This window comes from Henckelia pumila, chromosome 4 (genome assembly GCF_033568475.1).
Source record: "Henckelia pumila isolate YLH828 chromosome 4, ASM3356847v2, whole genome shotgun sequence".
Lineage (NCBI taxonomy): Eukaryota > Viridiplantae > Streptophyta > Magnoliopsida > Lamiales > Gesneriaceae > Henckelia > Henckelia pumila.
The window spans coordinates 13,306,168-13,319,647 of NC_133123.1; the positions used below are offsets into that span (position 1 = coordinate 13,306,168).

A 13,480-nucleotide genomic window follows, 5' to 3' on the forward strand; every position below is an offset into this window, starting at 1 on the left:
ATTCACGCATCTGCGTGATTGTACAGAGAATTCAGAAACATAGGAAGCGCTTCTGCGCTTGTTTTAATGCATCTGCGGAAATTCTGGATTTGGAAGAAAAAGGCATATGCGTTTATTTTATGAGCATCCAACAATACCAAATAACAACACCATCAACATTAATCGTCAACGATAACAAGAATATCAATATGTTGTGCACAATACAAACACAAGAACCATCTAGGCAAAACAAAACCATAAATAAATAGAAGTCCACAAAGTTCGGACTAAAATGTCTAAGAACTGAAACCATTAAACTAAAACTAAACCACAAATCCACCACTGGAACGTGTATGCTTCCTAGCAGGCAAATCCACGATCAATTGCCCTTTCTCTCTCCTTTTTCTGCTGCAGAAATGTAAAAAAATAAATTAGTTATCAATACTTCGTAGTAATCATATATAATAAGAAAAGGATGTCGACAAGTAAATCATTGTAGGTACACTCAATATTGAGATACTATTTCAATTAACAATATAAACCTATTCTATGGCTTCTTTGCAACTACGTCTGTTGTGCCCTGGCTTATGACAACGACCACACTTTGACACACGTGTTTCAACTTGAGACGGAATCCTCTTAGTCCTTCTACGGCCTGGTTGACTTCGTATATCCGGAGCATTGATTACAGATCCTTCATCATTGTTGGTCTCATACATGTCAAATGTCGGTATAGGATTGATCATTCCTTTATATGCTTGACGATACATTTTAATATGAAAATACCGATCACAAAAAGCATATAGCGACATTGACTTTGATTTAATAGCTACACAAGCATGCTTGCATGGAAGCATATTAATCTGCCAAGATTTGCATGAACAAGTCCATTCATTCAAATCAACCGCAAATGATTTATCACCATCAACTACCTCAAATTTCCAACCACATGATTTGTTAATACTCAAGTTTCTGGATTCAATATATGTGGTAGCTAGAGCCTTTTCCTTCTTCGGGCTTAATTCCTGAACCATGACTGATGTTGTTTCCCGTCGTCTGTGCTTCATGTTCATGATTTGCACACGTACATGATCCACCATAGAAACAATTGGAAGATGACGAGCTGGTTTAACCCAGTTGTTCCAACATTCGGCAATGTTATTATTGAAACGACTCTAACTCTATAATTATTAAATAAATAAATATGCGGAATTTTTTTTTTATATATATATACTTACTAAATAAAATATGCACATATATACCCATACATACTTGCACAGAATAAAAAGATTTAAAATAAATAAATGAATAACTTAAATAAAAATTGCATTCTTTAAATAAAATAAATATCTGAGTCAAACATTTAATTAAAAATACTGCATAAGAAAAATGATGTAAAATTTGCATGCACTGAAAATATTCAAAACCACAACCACTGAAAAATAATTAAAAAGTGTAACATGCTGACGTAATTAAAAACATGCAATGTGACTCAGACATCTATCACGGTCACGGGGTCACTGCATGTCCGCTCATATGTCCTCGTCGCCGGTAGGAGCTACATCCTCCTCTACGAACTCACCTGCACCATACCAGTGTAGTGAGCCTAGAGGCCCAACATGCTAACATAACAAGGGTTTAAAATAATTTAAATCACTTGGATACTAATACATAACATATACATGAATGAACATGCTTAAAAATATCATGGCATAAACATAACTTAAATTAACTTAAATAACATAATACATAAACATTGTTGAGCAGTTAAATTTCTAACATCGCATGGTTGTATCCGTAGTGTAACCTTAAATCATACATTAAATACTGATCAGCGTGAAAACCAACGTACGTGGCGGTGACGAATCACCTCTTAAATTGGCAGTAAACTGCCCTTCAATAGTTCACATATGGGGACGAATCCCCCTTAAATTGTCACACTACTTCAACTTCCAACATAAAATATTTTATTATGGCTCAACCTTAAACATTTAATTATGCATAAAATTATTTCATGAATGCATGTACTTAAATAAAATGTGTGTCCTTCATATATATTTAATTGAATTTCTTACTAACGTATAAATATTAAAATAACTTCAATGCATAAAAATAATTAAATATATAATCAGGACACATGCAAATTTCCCATGGATTGTACTGGACTGCTGGCCCTAACACTCAAGCCCATATACTTAAATCTGGCCCAACAACATACTTAAGCCCAATAAAATTATTCTAAGCTCAATTAAAATAATTTAAAGCCCATAAAACATTCTAGGCCCAAAAACAACTTAAACTGGCCCAATGGGCCCAAAAGCCTAAAGACTGGCCCAATAACTTTCATGGGCTCAAAAGCCCATAAAATTAATGGACTAACTTAATTAAAATTTTAAAAAACCCAAATAAAATTATTTGGGAGTCCAAATAATTTTATTTCTAATTAATTGGCCCAAAAACCAATTAATTCATAAAATACTTTAAAAATAAAAAGACTCGAGCCCGGCCCACCAACCCGGACCCGGACCAACTTAACCCGACCCACTACCCTACTGACCCGACCCGGACCACAGACCCGACCCGGACCACACCCTAACCCTAAACCCGATGCTCCCCCTCCCCTTCCCTTCTCGGCCGCCGCGTGCAGCAGCCCTTCTAGGGCTGCTGCCGCCCTGCTCCGGCCACCCCTGGCCGGAGCCCCGCCGCCCAGACGTAGCCCACGTCTGGGCGGACCAAACCAGCCCAAGGCCTCAGCCCCATGCACCTCCTACACCATAGCCGATCACCCTTTCCCCAAAACCCTAACCTGCGCCGAACTAGAACACCCGATCGCCTAGCTTGCTTCCTGGGCTCGTTTGGCTCGAACCACTCGAGCCACTCGAGTCCAGACCACCCTTACACGACCTCAAGACCCCTGGCCAGCAGCGAGACGCACCATTAACCAAAAACATGAACATGAATGCCCAAAACGTGAACAAGTGCATACCTTCAACTCTTCTCGATTTTTTTCTGAAAAATTCTTAAAAATGATGCTCACGCACACACACACGTATAAATACTGATATAGTACGTAAAAATAAGAAGAATCATGCCTTGCACCGAAGTTTGAAGAGAAAGGAGTGCGTGGGACGATTTCGGGACGACGGGACGACGATGACACGCTCGGAAGCTTCAAGATCGTGGCTATGGTGTTCTTGGAGGTGTATCGGTCGAAGGAGATGATGAACAGTGGGGGTGGCGGCTGATGGAGGTGAGTGATCGGTTAGGTTTTTGGGTAGATTAGGTTTTGGGTTTTTAATTTAATTAAAATAGGTTTTAGGATAATTAAAAGTTTTAAATATAAAATATAAAATTTAAAAACTCCCATTAAAAGTTAAAATCTGATAATTAAAGCTAAAAATATAAAAATCCCGAAATTACAAATTTAGGAAATTTTAAAAATAATTAAAAGTCATTAAAATGGCTAAATTTGGATAAAAATGGACTCCTAAAATTATATAAAATTAAATACTAAAAATTTTGAGGCAATAAACTCAAAATAATGTTTTTAGGCTCTAAAAATGCTCATGGAATAAATTGGCTAGAAAGTTGTCATCTCGTCCGTCCACGGTCCCGTCTACGCGATCAAAACAATTAAAATACTAAAAATCGTAAAATCACTAATTATGGGTTAAATGCTTAAAAAATAAATTAAATTATGCACAAATAATTCACATAATTATTTAACCCATAAATAAAAAATTTAAATAATTAAATACCCTAATTATGCATGCGGATTTACGTATTTAAAATACCGGGTGTTACAATTCTCCCCCCCTTAAATTGAATTTCGTCCTCGAAATTTAAAGTACTTACCCGAACAACTCCGGGTAGCGAGTCCTCATGTCTGCCTCGGTCTCCCAAGTAGCTTCCTCCTCTGAGTGATTCAGCCACTGGACTCTGACCATCGGTATGACCCGCGTCCTAAGCCTCCGCTCCTCCCTTGCCAAGATCCGCACTGGCCTCTCCTCATACACTAGATCTGGTGGCAATTGCAAGGGCTCGAAATCCAACACATGCGACGGGTTAGAGACATATCTCCGAAGCATGGATACATGGAAAACATTGTGCACTGCCGCTAGCCCCGGTGGTAGAGCTAAACGGTAGGCCAACGTGCCAACTCTCTCCAAGATCTTGAATGACCCTATATACCTTGGATTAAGCTTGCCTCTCCGGCCAAAACGCACTACTCCCTTCATCGGTGACACCTTCAGGAATACGTGATCACCTACAGCGAACTCCAAATCTCGTCGTCTGGCATCTGCATAACTCTTCTGCCGACTCTGAGCAGTCCTCATCCGATCCCGAATCTGAGTCACAATGTCAGCTGTCTGCTGCACAATCTCAGGACCCAGTAGAATCCGCTCACCAACCTCATCCCAATGCACAGGAGATCTGCATCTCCTCCCGTACAATGCTGCATAAGGAGCCATACCTATAGACGATTGAAAACTGTTGTTATAGGTAAACTCCACTAATGGCAGTCTAGTCTCCCAAGAGCCCCGAAAATCAATGACACAAGCTCTCAGAAGATCCTCGAGAACCTGGATCACCCTCTCCGACTGACCATCTGTCTGGGGATGAAATGTTGTGCTGAACAAAAGCCTAGTCCCCAAAGCCGTGTGCAGACTCTTCCAAAACGCAGATGTGAATCTCGGATCTCTGTCTGACACAATAGACACTGGTATGCCATGCAGTCTAACAATCTCTCTGATGTAAAGCTCTGCATACTGTGTCAAAGAATAAGTAGTCCTCACCGGCAAGAAATAAGCTGACTTGGTGAGTCTATCCACGATCACCCAAATCGCTGTGCAACCTCTGACACTCCTCGGTAAGCCAACCACAAAGTCCATCGTAATATTCTTCCATTTCCATTCCGGAATAGGAAGAGGTCTAAGAAGTCCTACTGGACGCTGATGCTCTGCCTTGACTTGCTGACAAGTCAAGCATTCTGACACCACTCTCCCGATGCCACTCTTCATCCCGGGCCACCAATACAATAGCTGCAAATCTTTGTACATCTTCGTACTTCCGGGGTGAATGGAGTACGGAGATGTGTGAGCCTCTGCTAAAATCTCAGCTCTCAACTGATCGACATTCGGTACCCACATCCTACCACGGTACTGAACGATACCATCCACCACTGTATACAAGAGGTTACCCCTAGCCTCATCTCTCTGTCTCCATCGCTGCAACTCCTCATCAGTAGACTGTCCATCCCTAATCCGATCTCGCAGAACTGGCTGCACCGTCAACACTGACAAGCTCGGTGCATGACCACTCGGATAACACTCCAAGTCAAATCTCTGAATCTCGCTCTGTAGTGGTAACTGTACAGTCAAACATGAGACCACTGACGACTTCCGACTCAAAGTATCTGCTACTACATTAGCTTTACCCGGATGGTAGCTAATGTCACAGCCATAATCTTTCACCAACTCCAACCATCGGCGCTGTCTCATGTTCAACTCCTTCTGTGTGAAAAAGTACTTGAGACTCTTGTGGTCTGTGAAAATCTTGCACTTCTCTCCATACAGATAGTGCCTCCAGATTTTCAAAGCGAAAACCACTGCTGTTAACTCCAAGTCATGCGTCGGGTAATTCTGCTCATGAACCTTCAGCTGCCTCGACGCATACGCAATAACCTTGCCACACTGCATAAGTACTGTGCCTAAACCCAGCTTAGACGCATCGGTGTACACCACTAACTCCTCGTGTAGTACTGTCACCGCTAACACTGGTGCAGTAGTGAGTGCTTCCTTCAACTGATCAAAGCTCCTCTGGCAGTCTGAACTCCAGATAAACTTCGCATTCTTCTTGGTCAAGGAAGTCAAGGGTACTGCAATAGAGGAAAAACCCTTGATGAACTTCCTATAATATCCTGCCAAACCCAAGAAACTGCGAATCTCCGAAGCATTCTTCGGAATACCCCAATTTTGTACTGCCTCAACCTTCGACTGATCAACTGCAATCCCATCTCTCGAAATAATGTGGCCAAGAAATGCCACCTGCTCAAGCCAAAACTCGCACTTGCTGAACTTGGCATACAAACGATGCTCCCTCAAAATCTGCAACGCTGTCTGAAGATGCTGTCTATGCTCCTCGATGCTCCTAGAATAGATCAAGATATCATCAATAAAGACTATGATGAACTGATCTAAATACGGCTGAAAGACTCGGTTCATGAGATCCATGAAAACCGCTGGAGCATTGGTCATCCCAAATGGCATCACTAAGAACTCGTAATGCCCATATCGTGTCCTGAAAGCAGTCTTGGACACATCTACATCTCTAACACGCAACTGATGATAACCAGATCGCAGGTCGATCTTGGAGAACACTGAAGCTCCCTGCAACTAGTCAAATAAATCCTCTATCATCGGCAGTGGATACTTGTTCTTTACTGTGACCCTGTTGAGCTCTCGGTAATCGATGCACAGTCTCATACTGCCATCCTTATTCTTCACAAATAACACCGGAGCTCCCCACGGAGAAAAGCTAGGACGAACAAAGCCTTTATCTAACAACTCCTAAATCTGCTCCTTCAACTCTTTCATCTCGATAGGAGCAAGTCTGTACGGTGCCTTAGAGATAGGCACGGTGTCTGGCACCAAGTCGATGCTGAACTCCACATCTCTCACTGGTGGAATTCCTGCAACATCCTCCGGAAAGACATCCGGAAAGTCACGAACCACCTATATCTCTGATAATGATCTGCTAGATGGCTCTGAGGTCGTGACGATACTCGCTAGAAACCCCTGGCAACCCCGTCTCAACAACTTCCTCGCCTGAATAAGAGATATCACCCGAGAAAAATCACTGCTCTGAGATGCATGAAAAGTGAACGGGTCGCCTACTGTAGGTCTCACTGACACTGATCTCCGACGAAAATCAATCGAAGCTCCATTGACTGTCAACCAGTCCATACCCAAAATCAAATCGAATCCACTCAATGGCAAAACCACCACATCTGCTCGAATGGAGTGTCCCTGCAGCTCCAACTCCAGTCCTCGAATGACCTTCGAGGTAGAAATAATCTGTCCTGACGGCATAGTAACATCATACCCACTGTCAATACTCTCAGGTGTGATGCCTACCCGCCTGATAAACTCCAGGGAGATAAACGAATGCGTAGCCCCTGAATCTAGCAACGCAAACGTGGAGTTGCCTCCAACTAGAATTCTCCCTGCACGCAGAAAATTCCCAACAATTTCATACTACTACTAAATTTTCCCCAACGAGTCACTACTAATTCTTAATTCTAATCACAAGTAAAACATGCTTCCTATTCTAACATGCAGTTAAATAACCCAAATAACAACAATTCCAAATTAAAGACGAAATTTTAACCAAAGGAAAATTATTAAAATGTTAGGGGTAAGATATACCGGTGATCAAGGAGGTGTCTGGATCTACCTCCTTGGCCTGCATCACAAACACTCTACCAGCGGTGTTCTTCTTCCTCGGGCAGTTAGCTATCTGATGCCCTGGCTCCCTACAGTGGTAGCAAACTCCTGCTACCAAAAGACAAGGTCCCGAATGCATCTTCTGACACTTCGTGCAAGTAGGATAACCTATGGCATTAGGGGCCCCGCCCCTCTTCTGCTGTGGCCTCTGCTGTGGATTCGGGCCCTTAGCCGGTCCTGTAAACTGCTTCTTTGCAGGAGGCTGCGAAGATGGTCACTGATACCCAGCCTGAAACTACCTCTTCCCCTGCTGCTCCCTCTGGATCTCTCTCCGACCCTCCTCGGAACGCAAGGCTCTACTAACTGCAGACTCATAAGTAAGGACGTCTGCCATGCGAACATCATTCTTGATATCCGCCCTCAAACCCTCCACAAACTGCCTCAACTTCTCTGGTGGACTATCTGAAATCAGAGGCACAAAGCGATAGCCCCTCTCGAACTGACTCACGTACTCGACCACTGTCTTGTCCCCCTGACGGAGACTCATAAACTCCCGGATCATTCGACTGTGCATATCCTCTGTGAAGTACTTGGCGTAGAAGATACGCCTAAACTCTGTCCATGTCAGTGTAGGAAGGTGAACTCCCCTGGCAGCACCCTCCCACCAAAGCGCTGCATCACCCCTCAGCATGTACGTCGCACAGTTCACCCTGTCGGTGTCTGTGACCCCCATATAAGCAAAGATGGACTCCAGAGAGCGAATCCATCCATCAGCCACCAAAGGATCGGTGGTACCAACAAACTCCTTGGGTCCCTTCTTCTGGAACCTCTCAGCAACGTCCTCCTCATGGGACAACCTAGGACGAGTAGCCTGCTGCTCTAACAGAGCAGTAATCCCTGCCATCATATTCGCATTGGCCTGCTCCAATGCTGCTAGAGGATTCTACGGAGGTGGAGGTGGAGGTGGAGGTGTAGGTGGAGATCCCCCACGTCTGTTCATCGGTCTGGGAGGCATTCTGCACCACCACATATTTCTTTACGTAAATCGTCATGCATAACTAAGTTGTTTAAAATTAATGCTAACTTAAATTCTAAAAATTAAATCATGCTATAAACACTTAAAACTTACAGACCGGTAGCGTGGATTTCTGAGCTCGCATAGTAGTAATGACCCCTCCAAGGACCGTGCTCTGATACCAACTGAAATGACCCTAACTCTATAATTATTAAATAAATAAATATGCGGAATTTTTTTTTTATATATATATATACTTACTAAATAAAATATGCACATATATACCCATACATACATGCACAGAATAAAAAGATTTAAAATAAATAAATGAATAACTTAAATAAAAATTGCATTCTTTAAATAAAATAAATATCTGAGTCAAACATTTAATTAAAAATACTGCATAAGAAAAATGATGTAAAATTTGCATGCACTGAAAATATTCAAAACCACAACCACTGAAAAATAATTAAAAAGTGTAACATGCTGACGTAATTAAAACATGCAATGTGACTCAGACATCTATCACGGTCACGGGGTCACTGCATGTCCGCTCATATGTCCTCGCCGCCGGTAGGAGCTACATCCTCCTCTACGAACTCACCTGCACCATACCAGTGTAGTGAGCCTAGAGGCCTAACATGCTAACATAACAAGGGTTTAAAATAATTTAAATCACTTGGATACTAATACATAACATATACATGAATGAGCATGCTTAAAAATATCATGGCATAAACATAACTTAAATTAACTTAAATAACATAATACATAAACATTGTTGAGCAGTTAAATTTCTAACATCGCATGGTTGTATCCGTAGTGTAACCTTAAATCATACATTAAATACTGATCAGCGTGGAAACCAACGTACGTGGCGGTGACGAATCACCTCTTAAATTGGCAGTAAACTGCCCTTCAATAGTTCACATATGGGGACGAATCCCCCTTAAATTGTCACACTACTTCAACTTCCAACATAAAATATTTTATTATGGCTCAACCTTAAACATTTAATTATGCATAAAATTATTTCATGAATGCATGTACTTAAATAAAATGTGTGTCCTTCATATATATTTAATTGAATTTCTTACTAACGTATAAATATTAAAATAACTTCAATGCATAAAAATAATTAAATATATAATCAGGACACATGCAAATTTCTCATGGATTATACTGGACTGCTGGCCCTAACACTCAAGCCCATTTACTTAAATATGGCCCAATAACATACTTAAGCCCAATAAAATTATTCTAAGCCCAATTAAAATAATTTAAAGCCCATAAAACATTCTAGGCCCAAAAACAACTTAAACTGACCCAATGGGCCCAAAAGCCTAAAGACTGGCCCAATAACTTTCATGGGCTCAAAAGCCCATAAAATTAATGGACTAACTTAATTAAAATTTTAAAAAACCCAAATAAAATTATTTGGGAGTCCAAATAATTTTATTTCTAATTAATTGGCCCAAAAACCAATTAATTCATAAAATACTTTAAAAATAAAAAGACTCGAGCCCAGCCCACCAACCCGGACCCGGACCAACTTAACCCGACCCACTACCCTACTGACCTGACCCGGACCACAGACCCGACCCGGACCACACCCTAACCCTAAACCCGAAGCTCCCCCTCCCCTTCCCTTCTCGGCCGCCGCGTGCAGCAGCCCTTCTAGGGCTGCTGCCGCCCTGCTTCGGCCACCCCTGGCCGGAGCCCCACCGCCCAGACGTATCCCACGTCTGGGCGGACCAACCTAGCCCAAGGCCTCAGCCCCATGCACCTCCTACACCATAGCCGATCACCCTTTCCCCAAAACCCTAACCTGCGCCAAACTAGAACACCCGATCGCCTAGCTTGCTTCCTGGGCTTGTTTGGCTCGAACCACTCGAGCCACTCGAGTCCAGACCACCCTTACATGACCTCAAGACCCTTGGCCAGCAGCGAGACGCACCATTAACCAAAAACATGAACATGAATGCCCAAAACGTGAACAAGTGCATACCTTCAACTCTTCTTGATTTTTTTCTGAAAAATTCTTTAAAAAAATGATGCTCACGCACACACACACGTATAAATACTGATATAGTACGTAAAAATAAGAAGAATCATGCCTTGCACCGAAGTTTGAAGAGAAAGGAGTGCGTGGGACGATTCCGGGACGACGGGACGACGATGACACGCTCGGAAGCTTCAAGATCGTGGCTATGGTGTTCTTGGAGGTGTCTCGGTCGAAGAAGATGATGAACAGTGGGGGTGGCGGCTGATGGAGGTGAGTGATCGGTTAGGTTTTTGGGTAGATTAGGTTTTGGGTTTTTAATTTAATTAAAATAGGTTTTAGGATAATTAAAAGTTTTAAATATAAAATATAAAATTTAAAAACTCCCATTAAAAGTTAAAATCTGATAATTAAAGCTAAAAATATAAAAATCCCGAAATTACAAATTTAGGGAATTTTAAAAATAATTAAAAGTCATTAAAATGGCTAAATTTGGATAAAAATGGACTCCTAAAATTATATAAAATTAAATACTAAAAATTTTGAGGCAATAAAACTCAAAATAATATTTTTGGGCTCTAAAAATGCTCATGGAATAAATTGGCTAGAAAGTTATCATCTCGTCCGTCCACGGTCCCGTCTACGCGATCAAAACAATTAAAATACTAAAAATCGTAAAATCACTAATTATGGGTTAAATGCTTAAAAAAAATAAATTAAATCATGCACAAATAATTCACATAATTATTTAACCCATAAATCAAAAATTTAAATAATTAAATACCCTAATTATGCATGCGGATTTACGTATTTAAAATACCGGGTGTTACAATTATTTATTACACCCCATCGCCTACCAGGAAACAAAGCATTTGCCCAACTTTGTGGATCAGAACTTGTGATAAAAGTACTAGCACGAGGCATGGATTCCAAAATATTATTAATGTGGCGTGTAATTTCTTGTTGTGAAGGGGTATATGCAGCTTTCTTAAACACAGATGACCAATGTTTTTTGTTGTGTAGCGGATAACTTCGCAAGACCTTCAATGACAAAAAAGTTAAGACATTTATATGACCGTCAATAAATAATACTATTTGAAGATTTCAAACAAAAAGTTAAATTACTTACTAACCTGCTTCACAAAATTATCCACCAAGTGCCTCAAACACTACGCATGGTGACTTCCCGGAAATAATAGCTTAACAGCCTTGATAATACCGGGATGTCTATCTGAGAAAAAATTGAACTTTTCAAACACCATGATATGTTGCAAAACAAGAACACCTCTCAAATGAAAACAAAACCATTCCCAATTCGAATCATTCTCAGCATCCACTACAGCGTATGCCAATGTAAAAAGATCATCATTGGCATCTTTTGCCACTGCAAGTAGGATACTACCTTTATATTTGTTTTTAATATGAGTTCCATCGAGAAATATCATTGGTCTACAACCAGTAGCAAAACCAACTGCACATGCATTAAAACAAAGGAATAACCGTTTGAAATTATTGGTTACTACATCAATCTCACAATCTGCCACACTACCAGGATTTGTTTCTCTAACTGCACAACAATACCATCTCAATTTGTCATAACACCCTTTATCTGTGCCATGGAGATCATGCATAGCTAATTCTTTGCCCTTCCAAGCCTTGTGATACTCTAAATCTACTCCAAAATCTCTGTGTACATCTTTCACCATTGCACAGGGACGGTAAGATGGCTCTCCCCTCAATTTATTCTTCATCAAATCTGCGACCCAAGCTGAATCAGCTCTTGGATGTCCTCTACCAGATAAATTGTCCTCTCCACAAGTGTGTTGTAAATTGCATTTTTTGATCCCAAATAAATTGTCTGCCTTATGTCTGGATGCATAAACTCGCCACTTGCAACTATGTTCAGTACAAACAACAATAATCTTATCTCGATCATTTTTGGTATAAAAAAATGAGCGTCTTATAGCAACAGAATATTTTTTCATATAAATTCTAAATTCTGCAGCATCTTTGAATGTTTGGCCCACCCCACGTATGCAATGAAACCAAGAATCAAGGGAATTTTGTACGAGAGCCTCTTCAAGCTCATTATCACTTCTGGATTGTCTGTCATCTTCGTAGTCCCTTATGAATTTCACAACCATAACTTTAGAATTACTTTTAGGATGAATCAACATTAAAAATCACCAAAAAACTATAACGAAGTACAACAACAAAATCACGCTTTCAAACTCTATCTATACATAAAGATAACAAATAATTATTGAAGTAAACAGTATAGACAGTGCAAAAAAAAAAAAGGAACGAGTGAATTATACCTCTCAGTATTTAAACCTCCTGTAGTCTGATCTTTTTTCTCGGCCCTTAATTCAATCATAGTTAGCCTCATACACATGTGAAGATGTATCATATTACGGACATCATCATTGTTGTTCAAGGTAACGTACATATTGTACTTTGGAGCTATGTATTGTAGTGACATAGATTGAGGATTAATTTGTTCATATTTGCTTGACAAACTCTGAAATAAATCATCCAAACTAGATCCACTCATAATTGAAATCACAAATAATTTCTCATTACATTTGCAGCAACCTAAAAAAGCAAGGTTGGAAGAAGACCCTACTCCAGATTCCATTCTACAAAAATAAAAGTAGTTTTCAATCAATAAAAGTTCTCGCATACGATATCAAAATTCGAGAAATATAATTCGAGAAATATAATTCCAACCAACAATTAAAACATCAACACCAAGAAGAAACAAAGAAAAATCCAATATCAAGAAAAAACCGTTCAAGATAGAACAACAAAACATTAGTATCAACAAATAGTCACATATGAAAATCAACTCCGGAACACACGTAAAATCAATGGAAAATCGAACAAAACCTGCATTATAAAACCAATAATAAATTGAACAAAAACCTGCAAAAATTAAACAAAAAGTAAAGGAAAATCAAACAAAAACCTACAACCAAAAAAATTGAACAAAAACCTGCTCTGGAGTCACATACAAGGCCGCCGGCGATATATAAAGAT

General features: G+C 40.3%; 2 protein-coding genes across 2 annotated transcripts; both read right to left on the bottom strand.

Annotated features, from left to right (window-relative positions):
• Positions 1–521: 521 nt before the first annotated feature.
• Positions 522–1,013, bottom strand: LOC140860507 (uncharacterized). Its single transcript, XM_073263515.1, has one exon. It carries the CDS (start codon positions 1,011–1,013, stop codon positions 522–524), a length of 492 nt encoding a protein of 163 aa, XP_073119616.1.
• Positions 1,014–11,610: 10,597 nt separating this feature from the next.
• Positions 11,611–12,585, bottom strand: LOC140860508 (uncharacterized). The gene has a single exon (XM_073263516.1). The coding sequence runs from the start codon at positions 12,583–12,585 to the stop codon at positions 11,611–11,613; it is 975 nt and encodes a 324-aa protein (XP_073119617.1).
• Positions 12,586–13,480: the final 895 nt, after the last annotated feature.